The sequence below is a fragment of the Psittacula echo genome (genome assembly GCF_963264785.1).
Source record: "Psittacula echo genome assembly, chromosome: Z".
In the NCBI taxonomy this organism is placed as follows: domain Eukaryota; kingdom Metazoa; phylum Chordata; class Aves; order Psittaciformes; family Psittacidae; genus Psittacula; species Psittacula echo.
This window is the reverse complement of record NC_137742.1, coordinates 103,248,456-103,274,647: the sequence shown is the minus strand read 5'-3', so window position 1 is coordinate 103,274,647 and position 26,192 is coordinate 103,248,456. Positions and strand designations below refer to the sequence as shown.

The 26,192-nt window shown below is 48.1% G+C and overlaps 2 protein-coding genes across 4 annotated transcripts in view; one reads left to right on the top strand and one right to left on the bottom strand.

Moving 5' to 3' along the window:
• The window catches only part of ZCCHC14 (zinc finger CCHC-type containing 14), a 55,055-nt gene extending 47,497 nt beyond the window's left edge, over window positions 1-7,558 (top strand). Inside the window, exons 12-14 of one of the 2 annotated variants that reach the window (XM_080638130.1) lie at window positions 76-1,545; window positions 3,410-4,100; window positions 5,968-7,558. In XM_080638130.1, coding sequence (XP_080494256.1) covers window positions 76-1,545; window positions 3,410-3,465 — 1,526 coding nt within the window. In that variant the 3' untranslated portion in view covers window positions 3,466-4,100; window positions 5,968-7,558. Of the gene's footprint in view, window positions 1-75; window positions 1,676-2,328; window positions 2,416-3,409; window positions 4,101-5,967 lie in introns of those variants that run through there. The other variant, XM_080638131.1, reaches the window with a different exon arrangement.
• MAP1LC3B (microtubule associated protein 1 light chain 3 beta) lies at window positions 4,054-17,699 on the bottom strand. Of its 2 annotated transcripts, XM_080638133.1 has the most exons (5): window positions 17,556-17,699; window positions 14,690-14,745; window positions 12,126-12,232; window positions 9,996-10,056; window positions 4,054-4,293 (listed from the first exon to the last, which is right to left on the bottom strand). In XM_080638133.1, the coding sequence occupies exons 1-5, from the start codon at window positions 17,593-17,595 to the stop codon at window positions 4,186-4,188; spliced, it is 372 nt and encodes a 123-aa protein (XP_080494259.1). In that variant the 5' UTR covers window positions 17,596-17,699; the 3' UTR covers window positions 4,054-4,185. The 2 variants fall into 2 exon arrangements, with proteins under 2 accessions (XP_080494259.1, XP_080494258.1); XM_080638132.1 differs by lacking the exon at window positions 4,054-4,293 and having other exon boundaries at window positions 8,252-10,056.
• Between the last annotated feature and the right edge of the window lie 8,493 nt (window positions 17,700-26,192).

The window sequence follows — 26,192 nt, the reverse complement described above, 5'->3', positions numbered from 1 at the left end:
CAAGCAGGGAGGGTGCCTGTGTTGCCCAGCTTTGTCTAGTGAAGCTGTTGTACTTACAGATGTTTCTGTCGCTAGGTTTGGAGATTCACTTAGACGGCTCTGAAAAGGAGAAGCCAGTGATGTTACTGAATCATTTCACTTCGAGCTCTGCCAGACCCACGGCTCAAGTCTTACCAGTGCAAAACGACGCAGGCTCCAATCCGTCCAGCCACCACGCTCTGCCCATGCAAATGATGTCGGCGGCCTCTACTCACATCACCCCCATTCGGATGCTAAACTCAGTGCATAAATCAGAGCGTGGCAATGCAGACATGAAGCTCCTTTCATCGTCTATGCATTCTCTTTTATCTTTAGAAGAGAGAAATAAAGTTTCTCCTGGATCTAGGGGCAGCATTAAAATGGAAAAGAGCTTTGGAAATACAGTGGTGGATGTAATGTCTGCATCTTCTCCCCACCAGCCCTTGCAAGTGCTGTCAGGGGCTGCTGAGAACAGCTCACCCACTTCTACTATTAACTTTGGTCCTCGAACCAAAGTTGTACATGCTTCAACTCTGGACAGAGTGATAAAAACAGCTCAGCAGCCAGGATTAATAGTAGAAACGAGTACTGCTGCCACTGTAACATCCAGCACGGTCTTCCACGTGGCTCGTCCACCCATCAAACTCCTGGTGTCTTCGTCTCTTCCTACTGATTCTGCCATTGCCGGACAGACTTCCTGCTCCAGTAATATGCAAATAACGGTGTCCCCTGCAATAATAAATCCCCGGACTGCTCTGTACACAGCCAACACCAAAGTTGCCTTTTCTGCAATGAGCAGCATGCCAGTCGCGCCAATGCAAGGCAGCTTCTGTGCAAACAGCAACGCAGCCTCCTCCAGCAGCCACCCATCCACATCCTACGCGACCATGGCCAACCTGCCCAGCTGCCCTGCACCCAGCTCCAGCCCCACGCTCTCCTCTGTTGCCGACAACAACTTCTACAGCAGCAGCAGCAGCAGCAGTAGCAGCAGCAGCAGCGGCGGCGGATCCGCAGGGAGCATCCCGGTACCAAACCAGAACCACCACCACCATCACCACCAGCAGCAGCAGCCGCAGCCTCCCGGGTGCATGGTGTGCAGCTCCTGCGGGTGCAGTGGGAACTGCGGCACCGGCGGTATGACCGTCAGCTACGCCAACTATTTCCAGCACCCGTTTTCAGGCCCGTCAATGTTTACTTTTCCGTTCCTGCCCTTCAACCCTTTGTGTAGTAACGGCTACATCAACACGCAGCAGTACAACAGCAGCACGACCTTCCCCGTGGTCCACACCGCTTACAACAGCGGCATAGCACCGGACTCCGTGATGACCGGGCAGTCGACGTTCGCAGTACCACCAATGCAGAACTTTATGGCAGGGACAGCAGGGGTGTACCAGGCACAGGGAATGATGGGGAACAGCAATGGTTCGAGTCACAAAAAAAACGGGAATCTCTCCTGTTACAACTGCGGGGCCAGTGGTCACAGAGCTCAGGACTGCAAACAGCCTCCGATGGATTTCAATCGACAAGGTAAAAGCAGGAGGAGGGACTGATGCAGGATGTGCTGTGCTTAGCCAAGGGGAATGGTTGCATACCCTGAGGGCTGGAGGGAGGCTGATGGCTGTACCCTGTCTTTAACTTCTGACTTAGAATAGTTAGGGTTGGAAAGGACCTTAAGATGATCTAGTTCCAACCCCCCTGCCATGGGCAGGGACACCTCACACTAAACCATGTCACACAAGGCTCTGTCCAACCTGGCCTTGAACACTGCCAGGGATGGAGCATTCACAACTTCTTCTGGACAACCCATTCCAGTGCCTCACCACCCTCACAGTAAAGAACTTCCTCCTTATATCCAGTCTAAACTTCCCCTGTTTCAGTTTGAACCCGTTACCCCTTGTCCTGTCACTACAGTCCCTGATGAAGAGTCCATCCCCAGCATCCTTGTAGCCCCCTTCAGACACTGGAAGCTGCTCTGAGGTCTCCACGCAGCCTTCTCTTCTCCAGGCTGAACAGCCCCAACTTTCTCAGCCTGTCTCCATACGGGAGGTGCTCCAGTCCCCTGATCATCCTCGTGGCCTCCTCTGGACTTGTTCCAACAGTCCCATGTCCTTTTTATGTTGAGGACACCAGAACTGCACACAATGCTCCAAGTGAGGTCTCATGAGAGCAGAGTAGAGGGGCAGGATCACCTCCTTCACAGAATCACAGAATCCCGAGGGTTGGAAGGGACCTCAAAAGATCATCTAGTCCAACCCCCCTGCAAGAGCAGGGTAACCTAGAGTACATCACACAGGGTACTTGCATAAAGAGATCTTGTTTTTAGAAGCTGGTGGGGTTTAGGTGTATTTGCAAGTTCAACTTGGTTTTGTGCAGACCCAATGCAAGGACATAGGGCCCAAGGAAAGCCCTGGGCCTGCTGCTTTACACGTTGTCATCCAGGTGATCTTTGGTTTTAATGGGCAAGTTCCCCTGGATGTTTACAAACTGAACAGCTCTGTTCCCCCTTTCCCTTCCTCCCTGAAACAGTAACCCAAATGGAGAGTTACTGTTCAGATGCTCCTGAAGGTCCCATGTTTGCTGCTATAATTATTTTGTAGGGCATGTTGCTTACACAGTTACAGACCTGGCTTCCCCAGGAGAGAGCTGAAATCCTTAATTCCAGGTGGGAAACAACTAAGAACGTTACGTTTACTGAGAGCACTTTCTAGTCCCATTTTTCTCTTACATCTGGATTGACATAGTGTGTTGGGGTAATTTGCATGTGGTGTAGGCTTCAAAAATGAAACGTGAACTTTTGACTGGAGGGAACCGCACTGAAGGGTTCATTTTACACAGTGTGTTGTCTGTAGTGGGTGTCTGTATTTGGTTTTATACAGTGCAGACAAGTATTTGAACACTATATATTAACAAGTGACTTGGTTTTGAGGCAGCACTTGACAGCACTGCTAAAACATACATAATTAGTGCTGTTTCTGTGGGTAACATATTGACTGTGGCCGGTGGGGAAGAAGCAACACTGCCTCATCAGTCCCAATTCAGAGAACTTCAGAAACACAGCCCAATGTCTTTTTAAGCTGAATTTCATTTCATTCATTAGTTTTCCATTCAGATTACCTCAAATGAATTTTTTGCCAGCCGTAGAAGTGCATCGAAGCCAGTGACTTGACTTTGACTGTGTAAAACCAAGCTTTCATGTTCAGCTCCACCAGCTGCAGACACGTTTGTCAGCCTCTCCTGCAGCTTCAGCCCTGTGCTGCAAGCTGGCATTGTACTGTAATTACACATACTATGTTATGTGCCCAATAAGAAGCAGTTTGGTTTAGCAAGGTCAGGGATGTAATGGAAGTGAGGGAGTTGTTGATGTTTAACTCTTCTATTTCCTCTCCCCCAGGTACGTTTAGGCTGAAGTATGCCCCTCCTTCTGAAAGTCTTGACTCCACAGACTGATATTTTATCATCTGGCAAGAAAATACTGTAAGCCATGGAGATACAAGGAGATTGAACTACAAAACTGAGACGTCCAGTTGCTGTTAAGCTTAATGTATTTTTTAATCCAAAGGTGCTTTACTTTATTAGCCTAGGTAGAAAATCTAGCTTAGGGGTGCATCGAACCCATTTTTGATTGCCAAATTCAAGCTTGGATCTTGTTGCTGGAACTTCTGACTCCATGTCATGGGATCGATGGACGGTGGAGCTGGCCTGATGCGAGGACAACATCCAAGGTACTTCCTTATTGCTGGAGCCACGTTGCCGTACGTGGACTTCCAAAGGGGAAGCGTCGAGCTCCAGGGCAGCTTCATTCTGAGGTGGAAGCTGGAGGCTGGAGGTGGGAGCAGCCGTTCGGAAGGACTTTGGCACCCCTGGGCTGGGTAAAATGTCTACTTTTTTTCAAAAGTGATCAGGCACTAATCTCTGGGATTATTGAGGATTGCACTACAGGAGAATGGAAAACCCTTCGGGCTTTCTGCACTTCCAGCAGACAGTGTCACTCCGAGACCAGTGCAAGAGGCAAAGAAGTTCCAGCTGTTAACAGCTGGCACCAGCAGGCGATACGTGACTTAACCACACAATAAAAGTCTGAAGTAAGTGTCTCCTTTTTCCCTACCAAAAGAACACAAAACACGGCGGTTTTGGTTCCTTCTGGAAACAAACTTGCGCTTCACTGTCTCACTTATTGCTAGATAGTGCTGGGTTCCCAGCGGTGGAATAGACTTTAGTTTCCAAGGGTCCAAGTCCCAGAGACTCCAGAGTCATAAAGGCTTCAAGGATATATTCCTGTAATACACAAAACCTTTACGTCCTGTTACTGTATATAGGTCTCTTTCACAGAAACCTTATTATTCTGCTTTTGTAAATGAGTTTTAAACCATCCTAAAAGAAAAAAGGTAAAAAAAAAAAAAAGAACTCTGTCAGCAGAGTTTGTAAGCTTTTGCTTTACTTCATATAAAAAAATACCCCTTCGACTCCTACCCGGAGGCTTTTGCTACAGGATTCAGAAGTGGTAGAAGTCAAACATGTAAAAGGTAGTAAACTTCATTATTATCAAGACTCTGACGGGTTTCTCGTCAGCCTCCTTCGTTGCAATAGATTGTAGATTACTAGCTTTGGTATTAACTACTTAGCATACATCATTTGTGGGTGACAAATCTAAACTGGGACTCGAGAGGAAGCCAAACAAATCTTGAACTGCTAATTTGAAAGTTTGGTCCTGCCTGCTTGAACGAAGATACTGATCCTCATGGCTCACCAGGGAATCTGACAGCATTAGGTGAGTCTTTTATATCATAGAGATATTTCCTTACTGTAATTGGGAAGACATCTTGAAAGTCCGAAGCCTTGTTTACACTTGGAGGTATTTCTTACACCAACTTAAACCACACCAGGATGAAGGGTACGTGTAGTGGTGCAGCCAGTTTCTCTTGGAAGCAAGGGAAGTTGTATTGGAGAAGGTGAGATGTCCATGTGAGGGGGTGACGCAGGAGCTTGACAGCTGAGACCTTTCTGGACCATGATCATAGCAAGGAAGAGTTCTGGGCCATCCTGCAGGCCTGTGTGCTCAGGGGACAGTTGTCAGCCTCGTCAGAGCAGGATCAAGGAGCGTTGCCATAGAGGCACAGCAGCGTGAGATGGCCCGGAACCAGGCTCGGCCCAGGTAGTGATGTGTGGCTCGTGGTGGATGTGGCTTCATGGGAACCCAAACCTAAAATTGCATAATGTTTGGTTTTAAAGCGAAATGGGTGAATTTTTACTTCCTATGCAATGAAGAAGAAAGATTTGTGCATCCTCATCCCAGCTCACACATCCCGCGGTACCGCACGCGCTGTGGAGATGCTTCCATTGCTCTGCCCGCGCTGGAGGAGGTTCCCCGAGTTCTAACCACCGACCTTCAGACCTACAACACTAAAGTGATGAAAACTGACAATGCAATTTACTTTGCCTTAATGAGCTTGAGACAATGGGAGGAACAATCTGTCGTACTGTGTTACGCTGAGGAAGCGCGCAGTTTTCAGTGGTGACGTTTACTCTTTACAGCTTTGGGGGGTCTCTCCAGTGGCCTGGAACATGTGCTGAAAGCCAAACCTTTATTTTGTTTTAGTGGGGTTTTTTCCACTTTTTTTTTAACAATACTTTCAAACTGAATTGTATTGAAGAAAACTGTTATTTCAACACACATGCAAGTGTTACAAACCCTCTCAAAATAGCAAAAACCAACAGCAAAAAAGTAAGGAATACTAATTTCTGTACCACTTCTGTTTTGGTTTAATGCCCAGGGCTGGGCACAGCATCTTGTCTAATATTCATCAGTGTTGAAACCATCACAAAAGGACTGTAAAACTGAACCTGTGTCCAGCAAACTTTCATTCCTTTCTTCAGAGCTTGCTTTGGGATCGTTTCCTTTCTGTGAAGTTAAGGCTGATGTTTCTTTAAGTGGCTTATGTGTACTTTCAGGTAACGGTTTTAAGTGGCAAAGTCTGGTTTTAGGGTAAGTTCAACTTCGGAAGTCTCGACTACCTTAAAGCAGTGTGAGTGTTGGATGAGCTAACAGCGATTCCTAAGCTTTCCCTACACCCAGCGAGCTGTGGCACCGGATCTGTGAGCAAACGCTGTTCAAAGTACCACAAACCACCAGAGTTGGTAAGTCTGAACAGAGCACTTTAGTTCTGTCAAATAACCCTTACATCTGTTTTTAAAAGGCACAAATCCATCTGTTCACCCCCCAAAAAGCAAGGCAGCTTGTTTTAGAATTGCAGTTCTGGCTTCACTGGCTGAAAGAACCAGTTCTTAAAACCTATTTTTATACATTGAGAGATGGGGATTTCAAAGAAAGCTATTTATTCCTGTCTGTGTCCTAGAAGGATCAAAAGAATTAGTTCTCAACATGGATTTCACTGTGGAATAGAAGTGATTTTTAAACGCAGAGGAGAAAGGGAATCCCAAGTCCTTCCCTGCAGGGGCACGGCGAAGTTAGCGCCGAGGCTTCCCTCGGGAGGAGCGAGCGACGTGTGGTGCCGTCTCAGAAGTGTGTTCCATTTGGGAGCGTTGGCGATGGGAATACTGGGAATGGGATGGAATTCCCAGCAAGCTCCTCCTCGTACTGGCAGCCTGCAAGTGAAGTGTTAATAAATAGGCCAGGCTTGACGCCCAGCAGCAGGAGGGTGAAGAGGGAAGCCTCGCTGCATCAAGCAAGGTATGGATCAGAGCGCTCCACGAGGCTCCTCCTTCAAAGCACCCTTTTCATGCCACGGTCTGTAAATCCTGGCAGATTAAGTGCCGGTCTTCCAAAAATAACAGGTTAACTAACGCCGGGCCTTTGCCATTACCCAGATTCCATCCCGTGCTATTCCTGGCTGGAGAGCTGCAGGGTTGAGGGTACTCGGAAATGAAACGCGGCCTGGTTCCTCCCCAGAATAAACCTGACATCATCTGAACCCCCAGCACGTGGGTTCGCTGCCTGTGTTGGTTACCGGAGGACACGGAGCTCGGAGCAGTGCGTTCGGGATAGTCTGGAATGCTGTTAAATGAGAGGGATGAGAGCAGAGCTGGAGAGAAATCCGTGTGACTGAGCAATTCCAGAGGCCAGGAAACGCGTTGGGTGGGAGGTGCTGCAGCCTGATGACACCTCCTGTACCAAACCCTCGGAACTACCCCTTTGCTCCTTTCCATTTTTCCTCGCATAGGGAAGAACCGTGTTGGTACTGAAGCAGAAAGCAAATCCTGTGTGTTTTCAAGTGCAGTTTAATAGCTTCTCTTGGACATAACTTTCCACTAGGAATGAAGGAAACTCCTGCTCCATTTGAGCCATTTCTTTTACTTCAGTCAATTCTAGTATTACAAATTGTGCATGTAACTTTATAAATATTTTAAATAGTTTTGTAAATATTTAATATTCAGCTAATTTGATTTTGAATTGTAAATGTCAAGTATTCTGGTATTGGGATTTTTATGTTTTATTATACTTTGTTAAAAGTAAAATTGTACATTTTTAGAATGTTTTTATCTGAGTAAATTTAATGTATGGAAAATAAAGAATTAAACAGAATCCCTTTGTATTTTTTCTTAATTTAAAGGGGCTTCATCTGTGTGGGTGCTTCTCCTGCCTGGCACTTACCAGGGGGCTTTAATTCCTTTAATTGCTGCTGCTGTCTCTCCACCTACAGACATCTGTCTGTAAGCACAAATCCATCATGGTGCTTGCAAGCGCTTGGCTTGGCTCCTGGCTGAGCCAAGGAAAGATGCTCTGCAAGGGTTTGTTACCAGGAGTGGCCCAACTCCAGTGCCTGTCCAAGGCAGTGTCGTGGGCAGGATGAGCAGGGAGGCTCTGCCTCCTGTTCCAAGGGAAGGCAGCAGCCGAGCCTCCAGGCTCCACTTGGCCACCTTGGCTTGGCCCACGTGCACTGACTGCAGAGCAAGGCACAGGTTGGGGTGAGCAGGAGGAATCATCACCTTGCTGTGTCCTTAAACCTTCCGTGGCCGGTGCCTGGGCCCATTCCCAAGGAGCAGAGTCCTGGTTGTGAGAGCACCAGGAATCAGAAGCTGAGGGAGAGGATGGTCAAGCAGGAACAGCAAAATGGGGATACGGGAAGCCATGGGTGTGCAGAACACCCCGGGCCATACCTGGCTATGGAGCAGAATGGTTTTACCTGTGGTTCGTCCCCGAGCTGTGCCCAGTGATCAGCACCAGCGGGTCCTGTACCTAAGCAAGCTGTCCAGAAATAACCACACGAGCCATAGGGAAGTTGGGATGTAATCCATCCGTATCAGCACTGTATTAAGTTTAAAAAAGCAACATTTGTACAGGAGTATCAGTCAATCACGTTGTAATTACAAGTATGGTTGTCAGTTATGAGTTAAACAATTCCTTACACGAACAAAACTAAACGTAGAACAAGCTGCATTTAGAAGTTTACATTGGAGTACAAACACAAAAACCAATAAAAAAATCCCAAGTCAGTCAGCCTTGTGAAGGAGATGCATGCAGAGAGGTGTAGGTAGTAAAAAGTGTACACCTTGCTGAGCTAGAGTGCCGAGGCGCAGTAGTATTGCTTGGTTTTCCCCCGTTATAGTAGTTAGCTTCCAGTAACAGATGCAGTTAGTTTACAGACACATAATATACACGAGTAATCTCATCCTGCTATGCTTCACTTGACAACGACTCTAGAGGAGAAACACCAGTCCCATGTAATACCCTTCCTCTGCAAAGGCTGTCTCAGGTCAGGCCTAACGCCAGCATTGTCCCAACCCCATACAAGTGGCAGGAAACATCAGTGACGGCAAAAATGATTTGTTCATCGACTGGGCAGCAGCTCCTGCGCCTGAGCCGCTTCCAAAAGCCGTTCTCCCTGACCCAAACAAGTGCCAGACTGGTTGGGCAGCGTGGGCTGGTAATTCCAGTGGCAGGTACAACAGGAGGGGTACAACAAAGCATGGAGGGCCCTGCCAAGCCAACGGGAAGAGCAAGGACAGGCACTGCTCGTGTCTTAGCAGACACTGGCCCGCTCCATGGCTGGCTACATGCATCCCCAGTGCTGCCAGTGGGTCCCTCCACTACCTCCTCCTCTCAAGGGAACAGCAAAACTCCAGGTTAGGGAGGGGGGGAAATCTTTTGGAAGCGAGCTCATGTGAAAACGGTGTTTCACCGAACACAGGGACTGGAAATTCTTTACAGACTGGAGTTTATTTCCGTGTTACCTGTCCAGGTGTGTACTTTACAGTTAAACACTTCCTAAAACTACAATAAAGCTGTGGTGTTTGGTATGAGTATTTCAGATACTGGCACCGTTCTTATGCTTGCGGTGCCACAAAAAACAAGAGATAAAAAGAGTTGGACTCCCCCCAGCTCACCCCAAGCGCGCTCGCCTTAACTCGCTGCAGCACTGACACGAGTCTGATCGAGCTGTTCCGCTTTGGAACATTAAAACATTTTTGCTCTCATGAGAAGCCCTCCCATTATTTAAACAAAAAAAGAAAGTTTTAAGGAATAAAAGGGAGATTTTTCCAAAAAACTGTCACACGAAACACTTTAGCTCCTCCCCGGTGCCTGTTTGCTTGTTAGAAGTCAATCGAGTGTCCCTTTTCTTTGCAATTTGTCACATGCATGATCAGGTTCCATTCATAAAGTCCAGAAATGTAAATGTGCCTGTGTAGAATATTACAGCAGGTTTCAAAGCTGGAGGTGCTCGTCTGTACTGTTTAATAGTTACAAACAAGGCAAGGTAAGATGAGACACCTGCTAAAGCAAGACTATGCTAAAGTACTGAGAGCATAGGTGACATCCATTTCCTTCCCTGGGGTGCGTGTGGGGAAGAGTGGGGGTGATGGCCAAGGGTAAATCAGAATCCTAGGCTAGAAGCCACTCGCGTGTCTTAGACAGAAGATTGCGCTCCGAAAGTCTCCTGAGAGGCGTACACCATGTAGAGGAACCCATCCTCGTCCTTCTCGCTCTCGTACACCTCGGATATGGGTGTGGAAACGCTCACCATGCTGTGTCCATTCACCAGGAGGAAGAACGCCTGGTTGGAGTTCAGCTGCAGGCGTCGCCTGTGTGGGGAGTGAAGGGGGAAGGAGTGTGACAGGGGTGACTCGGTATCTCTTTACAAAGGCTTTACAACAGGCAGCAAAACAAAGTCCTTCACCACTGGCAGCAGTTTTAAGATGTCCCCACCCAAAGCAGCTCTCCCACTAGAGAAGGTGTTTGCTTCCCACCTCCGAGTTCTACTGAGGTCACCTACTCAGTGCAGTCAGACATAGCCACTGGCAGAAGCCCTTGTTCCTCTGGCAAAGCTCCTCTCGACAAGGGTGTTAAACTGAGGGGAAACGGAGAAGCCAAGGTGATCCCTGTACAACCAGGGAACGCGCTAAGCCTGTGGGCCCTTTGGCTCGCACCTTAGCTCAGCAGCATCTCACTGGAAACATAAACCCAAGCTGACCTTGAGAGATCAGGCAGGGAGGCTGGGCAGAGCTTCCATGTGAAGGCCCTGGGTCTGTTGAAGTCACTTTGTCACCAGCTCTGTAACAGCCTGTGTTCAACCGTCGGAGCACCTTGCACCCTCATCTCCTGCCCAGGAGAAGCATCACAGGGCGGGCAGAGAATGACAGACTGCACAGACTGTGTGGCACAGTAAACATGTCACTTCAGCGTTCCTCTTGGATCATTCATCCCTCTTGGTGGGGAACAGGTATTTCTGCTAAGCTGCCTACTGGAAAGCAGGTTGGCAGAGAGGAGCTCCCTGCCTACTTCACAGTGAGCAAGAGGAGGTCAGACAAGTGCCCCTTCCCATGGCAGGGTGTTGGAACTAGACGATCTTAAGGCCCGTTCCAACCCTAACTACCCTATGATTCTATGTAGAGGTGCAACCAAAGAAAGGAGGAAACAACGCATGAAAAGAGCTTCCTGCCACTTCTGCTCACTGGTGAGAGGCAGCAGCAGCTGGGAACAAGGCTTTATTTAGCTTTCCTGAAGAGGAACCCTTCCAAACCTTCAGGGACAGCAGGCTGGGAGAAGGCAGCAGCTACCTGAGGGCTGGGAAGGACAGGCTTTGCTATGCACATGAAGGGCTGGCAGAGGATCAAGTCCAGCTGGTACCAAGTTACCGTTTAACAATAAAGCCAAAGCAAAAAGGTGGGAAAATTCCATCGATTGCTGTTGACCTTTTTGCCCAAGGTCTTTAATGTTCCATGCGAAATTCTGTCAGACTTGAGCAATCTGGATCATGCTTCCAAAACCCTATCTCACTTTCTTACTTGTGTAAGAGCTGTGATTTGTTTGCTACAGGCAGTGTCTGCACAAGCCCTGGAGGCAGGGGATTGTTTGGACAACCTGGACAACTCCCAGTTTTTGTAGCCTGTGGCCTCCATGAACCACCTCCGGGCTACACCATGACCAGTGAAAAAGCAAACTCTGGTTTGCTGCTGACTTCCAAGTTTACCACTTGAGAACTCAACTTTTCCTCTAAGACGGGAGACATGCACTTCTAGCAGGACTTCTGACCACAGTTTCAGACCACACAACTTCCACCCCATGCCTATTTCCCCTTTGACTTCTGTTGCAAGCAAAGCTCAATCACCCCGAGCGGAGCAGTCTTCAAGCCATGTCTGCAAACAGCTCGGACAAAAAGACACTGATACTATCATTGAGGGAAACATTTCAGGATCAAAGGGAGCCAACATCAACCCTGAGCAGTAGCTCAGAGCTCTGGCTGTGAGCCCACACTCCCCTCCAGTGGGTGGGAAGAGGCAAGCACTCCAGAGAGGGACTCCCAGAAGGAACACTGGGAAGGAAGGCAGCCTAAAATAGCCAAGCAGGAAGCACTGAAGCCCTGGGCCAGAGGCACCCATGTTAGGCAGGGATTCATGGCCCCACACTCTCTCCTACATCTCTGGGAGCCAGTTATGTCTCTTGAAAGCAGACTAACAGCAATTTTCAGAGGTTTGGTTTTTTCCCCAGCAAAGCCAAAGGAAAAACACCAGTTTGTCCCAGTGATGATACCGAGGGCTCATGAGATGAATCTTGTATTTATTGTTCCCAAATGCATTACACCAGGTGGGGAAATAACAAACAAACATAATCTTAGGCTGATTCATCTTACACTGAAACCAAAGCGTATTACCTGATAATTTTGATTAGCTCACTCATGTTAACATGATCTGGCACCAGGAACTTGGTCTTATCCAAAACTGGAAGCTGCTTCTCTCCCTTGTACCTTTCAATGATCACCTAAGGAGAAACACAAAAAGAAAGGAGCTGAAGATGTGAAAGGCAGAAGCGGTGTCTGGTGCCTTCATCTCCCCCCTCCATTCTAAACACAGCACAGTACGAGCATTTATGCTAAACTCCATTTCCCCTCATTTGTGAATGCAGCCTCTCACATCTGAACAGCAACAATTACAAGTATCTTCATGTGCTCCTCTTGTTCTTTTCACAAGAGTCACTGCACAAAGAGGGAACAAACAGGGTTTTAACAGCACATATCACAGCCTCACTGCAGTTTTAGAACAGCTCATTTGCTGAAATCATTTAATCTAGCACTGAATTACCCAGCAACAAGGAAACCCAATAAAAGATAAAGCACACTTCACTGTAACGCATTACAGTGGCTGACTAGGGGCTTTGGATGCTATAGAAGCCTGCGAATCCAAGCAGTTTTCACTAGAATTTCTCCAGTTTAAGACCTTCTCTTTCTACGAACTACACCTCCAGATTAGTATGTGATTCTATTCACCTCCCATGGTAACTCTAACATATGAGAGAAAGCTACTTTTGAAGGCTATAAAGCATCAAAAGAGAGAACTTTCTCCTCCTTAATCTCAAGACAGCACACTTAGGAACCACTAATTCCATCAAGATCGCTAGGTAGTAACTACTGAATTCACAAGGAAGTTGCAGATTTGCCAATTTAAGCAGCACCCTGCCCAGCAACTGTATATAGTTCCTGCTTTTAAGAAATGATCTCAGAATTCGTGCACTCTTGTTTCCACAGCCATTTGGGGTTGGTTGTTTTTAAAGCAACTGTAGCAATGTGATACCATCCGCTTGGATCATTTCCATGCTCACGAGGCCTGGCTGTGTGGATATTCAGAATCTGCTCAGGTGAAGAGATAACAAGCCAATTTAATTATTTCAGACAAAGGCTTCCTTATAGCAGTGTAAACAAATGCTGGCTCATTCTGGGAAAAAATACACCACTGTTTTTAAAAAGGCAGATCATGACCAATAGATAATATTTCCAATGGCAAAATAAAGGATGTTTATAGCATGGGGGGATTTACCAGCTAGCGTGACACTGACATCTTATCTCATGCAGAACTGTTAATGATAATAATGAGGCAATGATCCAAGTTAGGACACGGACAAGCAACCCCAGCAAGCCTCCAGAGATCCCAGCAGGCCTCTGCCATCGCTGGGAGTCTGCATCACTGCATCTTCACCAAGTTCATTAGGTCGCTCTGAATTTTTGCTAGTAGTATGTCCATGGCTGACTTAAAATGAGAGCTTTGCTATAAATCAGTGTCTTTCCATCTGTGGTCACAAAGCCTGGGGACTACAGCGAAGTGATCTGTGAAAGGTGGGTGAAAAAGCAATCCTCTGTCAGGAAAGATTTGTTAGGAAAGGGCCTTTTGGGAAAACTGTGAATTCCAGAAAAGTCAAAAAATCTCTGCTGTAAAACAGAACTTGTTCCTATGCCCAACAACACAGTAAAACAGCAGCAGCAGCAGCTTCAAGATGAAACAGCTTTAAAGCTGAGCAGAAGCTGAACACTTTTTCTTCCTACTTGACATGGAGGCAACAACTGCTTTGTTAATGAACTTGTTCTGAAGTGCAGTTCGCAAGCAGTCTGTTCACAGCAGAATTTCCAGTCACAGGGATCATCAGCCCTCACCACTAAGTACCAAAGGCTGAGGCATCCAATACAGTTCTCTCTTCCACCCCACAAGATCTCCTAAGACCTTCCCTGTTCCAGCCATAAGCATTTATTGCCTACCACGGTGACAGCCGTCACACAAAGCCCACCAGCTGCAAAGAACTCATCAGCAACAGAACGCAATCCATGCTTTTTGCTTCCTAGGATGCTTTACTTTGCATTTGTAACCTCTCTGGTGCCATAAATGAAAGAAAACAAAAATTCAGGCACCATTTGGAGCTGACCAACTAAAGAAGAGTAAGAAGGTGACGCCTGATCTTCTCTTTAAGGTGAGGAGGAAGGGTCTGACAGCCAGGATGCATTTCTGGACCCTCAAGACAAGCCCATTTCCCAGAAGACAAGCATTTCTGTCCCTCTCAGTACAGATCGGTGATGAAAGGCGGATCTGCCTCTCCATTACTGTGTCTTCTCCTTGGCTAGCCCCTGTAGACTCTCCTTTTGGAGAAGAAAAACACTGAGGAGAGCTGAACACTCAGGAGAATCTCACAGCTCAGCTGGGGTGTGGTTTTCTTTGAAGTTACAACACGCAGCAGCAATACACAGGAAACCTAACTTCCTCGAGTCCCCGCTAGCACCTTGCTCTGCCACACTGACTGCTGGCTACTCGTTTGAGAATGTTTCTGAAACCCAGGCTTAGTGACCCTGAGCAGCCAAACTTTCACCTGTTTGGACAGCAATTTTACAAGCTCCTAACTACTAAAAGGAATGTGAGACTGGAAATTGAAGTGAAAAATGAAAAGAACCAGACTTACCGGTATTTTAGTTGGATGCTGCTCTCGAATCAGTCGTACATCTTCCACTCTTTGCTCTGCAAGAGAGTTAAAAAAAGTCTGGTTTACATCCACACTTAATGGTGTTATTACCTTATTTCTTCACCACTGAGGAGGGGGACTGCATGTTAGCAAAAGCAAATTCAGGCAAAGCAGTTTTCAAATGGAAAAGCACTGTCACAAGTAAAACCTCTCCTGTGACAGGTGACACTTTGCTCTTTAACCCAAGGTGACAAGTACTGCATGCATGCTACCTGGGACTCCTAGAAAGCATCAAAGGAGACAGCTTCCTCCCCACACACCCCTCATTTTCTGCCCACTAAAGCAGACATTTAATCTCATAAATTTATGGCACAAAATTACACCACCCAAGTTAATGACTAAGTATTCTGCAACATTTCTGTGAGATCCCAGAAGAAGAAGTAGTCAACACTTACGTGAGAGCTGAGACCAGCCTAAGCCTGGCAGCATCAGCTTACCCTGTGCATTCTAGTATTACCAATTACAGTTTTCTGGTTTGATTATGCTGCACCCATTGTTGCAGAAGTCATTGGCAGGTTGTTCTGTACCTAAACATTTCACTGCTCTCTGTGCCAGTTTTCAGGATAAAGTTCATCTCTCCTCAGACATAAATATTAATAGCACAGATATTATAAACCAGGGTAAAGTACACGTCCAAGGCAAAGTAAACAGGAATAGTTGCTTTCAGAGGCAGTTGCATCTGCTTATACCCTGCCTACTTTCAGATTCAGCAAACTCAATTTTAACCTCTCTGGTCCTTTTCAGCAGATCAGGGCTTTCCAGGCCACCTCCATCTTATAAACACCTCTCAGTGAGGAGATTTAATGTTGCATCACAGCTTTAACAGATACTCAGCTAGGGAGACGTGCTTCTTGTGGAAGAGGAAGAGCTCAGATCAGCACCAGTCAGCCCAACTCGTTGCTGGTATGTTAATGCATAGGACACATTACCTGTCCCGTCACTCAGTAGTAACATCACTCAGCTCTCCATTAGTCTATATTAAATTTGGGTGCATGAAACACATCCGTGTGCCTTTTTACAGGTCTGGTTAAGGAAATGCAACTCACGTGAATCATGGTTTTGAGCTGGAGATGAATCAAGCTGAACTAAGGCAGGGAGCATGCAAAGCCTTCACCTGACTGCAGGAGTGAGAACGTGAAAGCCATCCTGCTTCGCATCCCACAGCGTGAGCCATGCTCTCACAGACCAGTATTAACACTTCAAGGACAGAGGCAGAGATTACTAGCTAATTAAAATACTTTTTAAGATTAACCAGAAACATAAGAGATACGGCAAGTAAACAAGACCAACTGTCAACCTAGCAAGCACAGGGAGGTTTGATTAACTTTGCCACCGAAACAGGTTTGTCCACAGCAATGTTATTCAGCAGAACTCCCTGGAGTAGCAAGAACATAAACCGGACAAATCACTGAGATTATTGAATATGGTGTGTTCAAAATCAGGCTTCAGTCAGCCACAGATAAACACTGTTCTCTGACGACATTAGTTGCAGTGGCAACTGCTTGGCTGCCATCCTAGTTGAACTTAATACCTGCAATAGAGGCTGCTGACAGGCGATGGGGTCAACAACAGTTTTGGAGAACTCCAAGAAAAGGGGCAGCTTAAAACCAGACTTTGTTAGATTGAAATTCTCACTGCTTCTATGCAGAGAAGAGTGGCTTACGCTCAACTGAACAGCAAAGGGTGGGCACACCAGAAAGCTCTCTTAAGCAGCTTGCCTTTAACCCAAAGGCAGAAGGAATAAAAAATCTGGATCAATTACTTCCACCAATTCAATTTTACATATAGGATTTTATACTTCATGCAGAAATAGGTTACGCTGCCAGTTCTTGTTACCCTCAGAGCATTTCAGCCTACCTCACTACACACATGAACAGATACCGAGATCTTTGATTGCTCTGGTCGCATCCTAAGCACAGACAGCAGTGTTTGCACCGCTCTATCAAGGCTGTTCTTTCTAGAAAGGGACTAATCTCATTTTCTCAGCCATCGTTACACAGCTCTTTTCAATGCCTTGCTAGTTTTCAATAACTAAATGGAGACAGGAGGCATACAACCCAGTCCACTCGGGTAGAGAATTCCTCACCGCGTGCCAAGTACCGAACTGTAAGTGGAGCTTAATTCTCCTGTCAATAGCACAAACACGGCCGGGCGCTGAGCAAACACATCGGGAGGTGCAGGCAGGCCCAGCTCCTGGCACACAACATAAAGTGATGTCTCCTGGCTCTTGGGAATTTTGCAGTCGGTAATGGATGGTACGGAGAGGCCATCTCCTTATCCCAAGCCCCTCTCCCAACGCAGAGCTCACCCTGGCACAGCCCTGTGTCCACCTCCAGGCCTCGCTCAGGCCTCCGGACATCCAAAACAGAGCCCTGGCACAAGTTCCCAGGCTTCCCCACCTTGCCAGGGAGAGGAGCCCAGCCCAGGGGTTGCTTCCATCTCAGTGCCGAGCACGGCGGTGACTCCCCTTCCGCCCCAGCACCCAGGACACGGCGGAGTCCTCGGCGGAGCCGCACGGCGACGCCAGTGACCGGGACAGGGCGGCAGGGCCCGCTCTAGCCGTTGAGCCCCGCTGTCAGCGGAAGCCAGCCCCGTTCCTGGGCTGCCCGGGGATCTCCGTAGCTCCTACAGAGACCTGCCCCGTCCCCGCTTCGCCGATCCCTCCACCCCGCAGCCAGGAAAGCCGCCGCCGGCCTGCCCTGCCCTGCCAGCCGCCCGCAGAGCGACGAGGCCCGGAGGGCGCCGGGGCACCCTGAGGGCCCTGTCAGCGACCCAGCCCCACTGCGTCCCTTCCCGGGGGACTCACCGAAGCTGCGGCGCTGCTTGAAGCTCTTCTCCGAGGGCATGGCGGCGGCTGCTCGGCCTCAGGCCCGGCAGCGGCTGTGCACGGCAGCGGCGGACAACCCGGAGTGCGGGCGCCCGCCCCCCGCCGCCGCCACCGGCGACTTCGCCGTCAGCTGACAACGCGCGTCATGGCGGGGCGGGGCGGCCACGGCCGCGGCGACGTGTTTGGTGTGGCGGGACGGGCCGGGTCGGGGCTGCGGCACGGTGCGGGGTACCGGGGGGTGCCCGAGCACTTCCAGGCCGCGCCGTGTGCCTGCTCGGCGGCACAGCCGGGGCTGCCTCAGAGAGCTCTGCCCCTGTGCCCCCTCAGTGACACACATCCATGGCCGCCCCAAGAGCCCTGCCAATGTACCCCCATAGCCATGGCCGCCTTAGAGAGCTCTGCCGCTGTGCCTCCCCAGTGACACACAGCCATGGCTGCCTCAGCACTGCCGCTGTCCCCCCCCAGTGACACACAGCCATGGCCGCCCCGAGAGCCCTGCCAATGTACCCCCATAGCCATGGCCGCCTTAGAGAGCTCTGCCGCTGTGCCTCCCCAGTGACACACAGCCATGGCCACCCCAAGAGGCCTGCTAATGTACCCCCGTAGCCATGGCCACCTCAGCCCTGCCACTGTGCCCCCTCTGACACAGCCGTGGCTGCCTCAGAGAGCCCTGCCAATGTACCCCCATACGCATGGCTGCCTTAGAGAGCTCTGTCGTTGTACCCCCTCAGTGACACACAGCCATGGCCGCCTCTGAGAGCACAGCCACTGCACCCCCCCAGCCATGGCCACCTCAAGGGAGCCCTGCCACGGTGCCCCCTCAGTGACACACAGCCATGGCCATCTCAGCACAGTCACTGTACCCCCACAGCGACACAGCCATGGCTGCCTCAGCACTGCCACTGTGCCCCCTCAGTAACACAGCCATGGCTACCTCAGAGAGCCCTGCCAGTGTACCCCCACAGTGAAAACACAGCCATGGCCTCCTTAGAGCATGCTGCCTTTGTACCCCCTCAGTGACACACAGCCATGGCCACCACAGAGCATCCCTCAGCAACATTCATCTGTGGCCGCCTCAGAGGGCCCTGCCACGTCCCGCACTCAGCAATACGCAGCCATGACCATCTCAGAGCGGCTCACCATGTCCCCCCTTAACAACACGTGTCCCTCAGCAGCTTCACCTCCATACAGAGGTGCAAGCTGAGGGAGTTACCTTCAGTTTGGACCCCACCACCCGTAGATACGAGTATGAGGAGGCCATGGTAGAGTTTAGTTCAGTGAACGTTTTAGGAGCAGGTGTTGCGGTTCCCCTCGAAGCCCAGCACCCCGTCTCATTCGGTTTGTCAGGAATTGATCGGATCACAACCATTTCATTCGGAAGCCAACTTTGCTTGTGTTCATCCTGCAGATAACTGCATCGCGATTAAGAATGCCCAACTGTTTCCTCCTTTAGCAGCTTTCCTACACAAGCTGTTGGCTGTAGACTTTCAGCTGCCTTTCTTTCTCTTTCCCTCACATATGTTCCCGGCTCCGTGTTTTGAAATACAAGAGTGGTTTTGCAGCAATAGGGCTACACAATCTCACTTTACAATCCAACTTCTGTGGCTGAAGGGACAGGGAGCTGCAGCAAGCAGTATCCTTATGAGTATAGGGAGAAGGACCGTTTTCTAATCAGCATAGAGATTATCAGGGGTTTTGGGGGTGGAATGATGCATTGAAGCTAAAAGTGATGCTGCGCTCACACGCTGGAATGAGTGTTCCTCTCGTAACTTTATGAGTCAGGGTCATCCAGTTCCGGTGCTTGTATGATTATAAGATGAGGCTATTAAAGGTGTGACTAATCAAGGAAAGAAAAACAGCCCTAAGGTCTATGAATGCTCTGTCCATCACATCACTGTGCAGGGACAGCAGGTGAGACACTGTGGATGATCATCAAAAGGCTGATACATCTGAAAGTTAAACTAGCAATCCCGAGGTTCTGTTTCAACAGAATTCTTCCTTTTTTAAACAACTGCCTTTTAAAACGTGTTTTCTGGGATGAGGAAATTCCTACTATGCTCTCAGAACTGTAGGTCAGGGGCTGCCACAGGCTGTGTGGCCAGGTTGGATGGGGCTTTGAGCAACCTGGTCTAGTGGAAGGGGTCCCTGTCCATAGCAGGGGGTTGGAATTGGATCAGCTTTAAGGTCCCTTCCAACTCAAACCATTCTATGATTCTATGACAGGCCCTGGTGCAACCACATAGCATTGTTTTTGAGGTGGACAGTCCCAGTGGCAGGGCTGACAGTACTGAGCACTGCATGTCGCATGGTTTCCATCCACAGTACCAACTGTTAGCAGGGCTGCAGCTCAGGCTGAAAGCATCCATATGGTGCTTAGGAAGAGCCACAATCAGAGTATCTGCTGACAGGCTGGGCTATCACATTTTCCACTCATAAATAATCTGCAGAGACTGTGAGAAGGAAAACTTACATCCACACCAAGACTCACTTGACCTTTCCCTCCTCATGTCATGTCAGCCTTCGCCTATGTCTGCGTGTCGACAGCACAGACAGTTGGTGAGTCTGGATTTGAGAAAGGTGTTAGGCGCAGTTGGAATGACAGAATGGACAAAGCCTTTGGGACCACCCAAATTCTCCATCCCTAGTGAGAAAACGCTGCTTTTGCTTGAAACTTGGTGACTGTGCTGGAACAGAGCCCGTTAAAGATCTAGCCCGCAGAGCATTTTTATTCTAGTCTTAGAACACTTCACAAAGCATTTAGCCTGAAAAAGAGAAGCCTTAACTGAAAGGAGACATTATATCGTCTTCAAATATGCAAAGGGTTGCTGCGAAGCAGGAGGGAATTAGTTCTTCTCTGCATGCAGTGGGTCTAGGACAAGAAATAATGAGCTTACATCTTGGAAAAGGCAATAGAAATTAGACACTGGGTTAAGGGTAAGAAGAGTTGAGCACCGGAACAAATTGCCTAGGGAAGCACTGGAATAATCACTATCGAATATTTTTGTTTAACAAGAAATTAGTAAAACATCTGTTCTGAAGAGATTAGGGAGAATTGTTTTTATCTCAGGGAGAAGGATGGGGTGAACTATCTCTTACAGCACCTGTCCGCCCTACTTTTTCATGAAGCAAAAGAGATGCGATTTGCCCAAACTTACGAAACAGGTTAGAGCACAAGCTGGATTTGGATTCCATCTCAGATTCTCGTGTCTGCACCCTATACAGCAGGCTATACCAAATCCAAAGCTGAAAAAAGCACCGGCTTTTCCCAGCTGTTATCTCTTCCATGAGGCTGGTTTCAGGTTTTGGTTTTTTTTTTTGTTAAAAGCCAGCACGAAACCCAAACCCAAGCTGATATTTACAGCATTTCCCTAAGGAAAAACTCCCACTTTTCTTTCTTTTTTTACATATGAGCTGCTTCACAACAACGTGAGTGTATTTCACAGTCAGAATTATAAACCATCCCCTCACTTCTCTGGCACAACAGATCTGAAAAGGCTTTTACAGTGAACAGACAAAGCCGTTCCTCTGCAGTGCTACACCCTTGCTGGAAGACAGCACTTTAGTGTCTAGGGCTATTAGCTCAGCAGCTGTCAGCAGTATTAAATTCACCAGAAACACGGAGAGAAAACACTCACAAAATAAAAGGAAGGACAACTGTGCTGAGAGTAACTTGCATATAAACTTGAATCAAAATACCTTCCTTCAGTTATTTTCTCATGAATTGTTCTTATTGATCTAGCTCAGGTAAAGATCAATGTGGGCCTTGATTTTTTAACACAGTGTGCAGCCATTACCCAGCTACTACTGAAGATTTTGAGACAGAGTAAGATTGTGGTGAATTGTTTGCAATGCCTTAAAATATCTCTTCTGAGAAGTTTTAATCTTAAATTTGTCCTGAGATGGTGACTACCCTAGGAACAAATTCCCAAACTTCGCATTTCTCTACGGAAGTCACCTTTGGAGTTAGGAGAACTCTAGCAAAGAAGTGATGAGAATGACAAAATATCTCTCTTTTGGGTGGATATAAAAATGTAATTTGAGAAAAGTGAAGCTGAAGAAACCACTTGCAGAACATTTTCCATATGTGAGTTTTCTCTGAGGTCTAACAGCAGATGAGCTGTCCCTTAGATAAGCTGTTCCTCAGTGGGAACGTTGACTCTCTCCTCTATCTGGCCACATATTCCACAAAACTTCTGGAATATAACACTTTTGAGATTAATAGACAGATGCTTTTTTGGATGGTAAACCCAAACTAGCACACACACTTTTCTTAGAACATTTGGCTAAAACTCATTGCACTCCCCCTGCAAGAAGTATTGCCTAAGATATCACTGCCATGTGCCATAGCCCTGACATCAGGTACTGCTGCTATTGCTGTTCAGCAAACATTTCTTGGCTTCAGGATCACCTTTTAAATGGGAGCCATTCGTTGCACAAGGAAACACAGTAAATCAGTTGGTGTAAGCAATAACAAGTTATGTTTATGTACTACCTGTCGCTCAAACAGATCTATAACCTCTTGGCAAACAGTAACAACCGCATGAGTGCGGAAAGCATAGCAGGGAAATTGTGGGATAATACAGTATGCAACAAAGTTTTCCACTGATTTTTAATACTCCTAGGATTTAAGCAATTCTACACACATTCAAATACTGAGTACTACACCGCCTGTAGCTTCAGTAAACACCCTCCTTATTTACATCGTGAGAAACTGAGCCACGTGGGGGTTCAGTGAGCTGCCTGTGATTGCACAACCATTGCTCAGCAGCCGACCCAGTAATAGCATCTCAGACACCTGACTGCGTGTCCCATGATCTGTCCTGGACAGGATAATGCTTCTGCGAACTGAGCTACCAGAACTGTTGGGCACAATGAAATTGTTCAGGCTGGACCACGGCCAGAGCTGAAAGAACAACAACTGCTTCTAGCAGGAGTGCTAGAAAGTCTTTGGTGACCCCAGGTACTCATGACTACAGCTAATCATTAGGATTGGCTAATACCACATTGCAAGGACAGTGTGTTGAAGAAAGACCATAATCTCTTTCATAAAGAGAAGGCACCGGGCTCAGCTCTAAAGCAGAAGGATGCAAAACACTTCCTGAGTCATCTGCAGCATTTTCTGCAGGGCTCTGGATTGTCCCTGAAGAGCCCAGTCTGTCCACTAATCAGTTTATCCTGCAGAATCAATGTCCAGACAGAAAGGAAGAAGGAAGGAAAAACACTGAAATCATGATGAGAAGAGCTATTTTCCAGCTTACAAAAAAAGCAAACAAAGAATATCTGAGAGGAAAATAAGTGTATCACAAAAACCAAAGCAAAATTCTTTGGTCTTTCTATATAAATACTCTCTCTTCAAAGTGTCCTGCCTCCAATGATGCTTATTACAAAGCAGAAATCTCACTGCAGGCTTATGCCAAAAAAGCTATGCTGCAAATACTTCACATGGCAAAGAGGGCTTGCAAAGAGGATTTGTTCATCTGTCTCAGCCTCCCTTGCCATACTTTTCTGTCCCTCTTGCCAAATGGAAAATAAATAATTCTCTCCTAGCTGTCCAGGTTATAATTGGCTGGATATGCCATCAGCTGGCTCATCCCTGCTCAAAGGCTGGGAAGGCGTAAACACTTCCAGGATTACAGAAAATGAGGACACTAACTTTGGGACCAATCCAAAGCCCTTTAGAGTAAGCATGGAGACTAACTGACTACAGTGAGAGCTGCATCAGCTCCTTAATTGCTGAAAGGAAATATAACAATACAATTTTCTCCTTTTGGTACATCTTTCTGTTTTGTTTTGTTTGGGTTTTTTTTAAAGCTCTGTGTTAATGGCTGCAAACTGCCTGCCTGGAACAGCAGGACTGGAAAGCTCAGGGCTATTACTCGGGCAATGTTTACAAAGGAAGGTGCTCAGACACTTGGTAGCGCCACAGAGGATGGAAGATGATGATAACGCATTTTTACTGGTTTTGCCTATCATTATGAACAAAGCTGGTAGATTCAGATAATGGACTCAGTAACAGAGAGAGGAAAGTGCCAGTTTTCTTGTCTGATGATGGGGTGGCCATCAGTGAATTCGTAAGTTATGTTCAGTTATAAAAACCCTGTTCTGTTCTCTGCCCTCTGGGCCCCAAGGACCTTCCTTGTGCCCAGCCTCCAACTCTCTGCATGTAACTATCTATGGTGTGATGCTCCACAAGAACAGCACTGAAAACCTTTTATGTTTGGGTCATGAAACTTGGGGTGGAGACAATGACTGTTTCTCCTCTCTAATGTGATAAAAAGCTGACATTCCCCCACTCTGCTCCATGGGAAGGGGAAATGCAGTCACCCCAAGTACTAGGAGCCCACAGGGCTTATTGCATTGCCTTGTCTTTGTTGGGCTTTGCTCCCTGCCAGGTGACATCAGTGCATCACGGAGGTGGCACTGCCTTTCAGCCAGATGGACTTTTCCCTCTCTTCTTAATCTGGAGGAAATGGCATGGGGTGATGGAGCTCTGTGGGAATTGGCATGGATTTATGATGGGCTGTCCTGCCTTCTGCTGGGCTGGGCTGGAAAGGGGGTCAGTGGGCCAGGGGGAAAGTCTGCACACTGAGTGGTGGAGCAGGATGCAGTGGCTCAGCATCCATGGAGCCAAGGCTGGGGGATACGGTTATAGGGAGAGGTGGGAGAGGGAAAAGGAGAGAAGGTTGTGTGGCACAGCAGGTATATTCAAAGGAAAAAGAAGAAAGTCTGGATAAAAATAGAAAATGTAGAAGAAGGAAAAGCTTGTGTGTGCTGTAGACCACTGAGTTTCTGCTCGAGGCAATATCACCAAGGACATTGTTTGTTTCATTCACATGAAAATCCTTGCCATCAGTACTTTTCCTGTCCTCACCATGAATCCATCAGTTCATAAGCAAACAGATATGACAAGGCCTTCTACAGCTGTGTCAGAAGCTTTTGAGTACCAGCTGAGTGTAACATAGTGAGGGCAAAACCATGTGATTCAATACAGGTGGAAACGAGCTATAGACATTTCCCAGTGGCTGATGTCTGTTTTAGGTGATTCATTGTCCATGTGCCTTGGTTTAGATGCTTTTCTTGATGTGATCAGAACTGTGGGCACTAAACTTGCCCATCATTGAAGCACCAAAGGATTAGCACGTTCTTAAAAATGCCATCCTCATTTTGCACGTGGGCCGTGTTGGAGGGAGGAATGCAGCAGTTCAGGCTGTAAGAAGCCTTGGATTTACTCATCCTGTGGTTGCAGTGATTTTGTTCATACCACCAGCCTTGCAGCCTGAATTCAACACCTGAATGTCCATCTGATCCTTGAAAACTAGGGTGTTACACCCCCTGACAACAAGAGCTGCCCACCAGACCCTTGGCAAAATCCCTGGGCTGACCCAGACATCTCTTCTTGTCTGGTGGGACTGATGTCTAAAGGTCTGTTCCTTCATCTTCTGCCAGCTGCTTGCTCTGCAGGTGAACAGCTTCCCTGCAGTGATGCTTGTGGGTGAGGTCTGGAGACTTCCCAAAGCAATTAAGTGTCTCTTTTCCCATCTTCTTCCAATCTAGGTATGTGTTGCTTGATTGTCATGGTGACTGCTGCCTGGAGACCCTCGCTAAGGGTGAGGCCTGTCAATTAGGATTCAGGGCAGCACTTCGGTGGCATCACAAGGGAGCCTCTTCTGCCGAGCGCTTCACTGAATGCACAGAGTTCATTTCACTGCAGAAATCCCAGCCGAGCAGCGACTCTGCACAGCACAAACACAAACAAGGCTGGCTTTAATCTTTGCAATCATGTAAAAACAACTAGATTTCCCTGCGAGCATGTTGTCAGTGCAGCCCTCGCAGCCTGTTCCTGGCCAGCAGACCTGGATGAGAATGCTCAGGAGTCAGTAATGCAGCTCTTTTGCAGCTCATGGATAAAAATAGCCATCTACTGAAACAAAAATCCAAACCCAAGGTCTTTCTTGCAGAACAGCATGGGGAAGAGGAGCCATTTGCAAAATATGTCAGGTCTTGCAGGAAAACACGGGAAAAGAACGAGTTAGGGATAAAAAACAAAGCAGGTTTTTCTGCGAAGAAAGGAAAGAAGCAAAGAAGGGAGGTTTCCCGTGCAGCACCCCACGGAGAAGCAAGAACAGCGAGAGAGCACGTGGGAGGGTCTCAGGGGGATGCGTATAGGCGGAAGTGCGCATCGCGGCATCGGTGTTGACGAGGAGCCTCGTTAGCGCAGTAGGTAGCGCGTCAGTCTCATAATCTGAAGGTCGTGAGTTCGATCCTCACACGGGGCAACGAAAGGTGTCCTCATTTTTTTCCCCTCGCCAGGTGAAAAAGTGCCATTTTGGGTTGTTTTTTTACCAATCGAATTGGGCCGCTGGCCTCGCTGCCCCGGCCCCAGCCTCGCCTCCCGGGTCGCGGGCTACGGCGCCGGGCCTTTACCGCACACCAGCCCCTTCGCGGAGAGCTCGGTCCCCCCGCGCGCTAGGGGGCGATCGCGGCTCCCTCCTGACGGTTGTGCCTGATGTGGTTCCGATACCAGCGGGGGCGTGGCGAGGCCTTAGGAACAGTGCTGATTGGCTGCTCCGGGCCGGGGGCGGGGCCCGCGGCGCCGCGCGGCACAACGCCCCGCCC

Coding starts and splice junctions, on each gene's coding strand:
- MAP1LC3B (XM_080638132.1), bottom strand. CDS start 17,595: ATGCCCTCGGAGAAGAGCTTCAAGCAGCGCCGCAGCTTCG. Junction 14,746..17,555: donor CAAGCAGCGCCGCAGCTTCG/GTGAGTCCCCCG, acceptor ACTCTCTTGCAG/AGCAAAGAGTGGAAGATGTA. Junction 10,057..12,125: donor GAGCTAATCAAAATTATCAG/GTAATACGCTTT, acceptor CTCCCCACACAG/GCGACGCCTGCAGCTGAACT.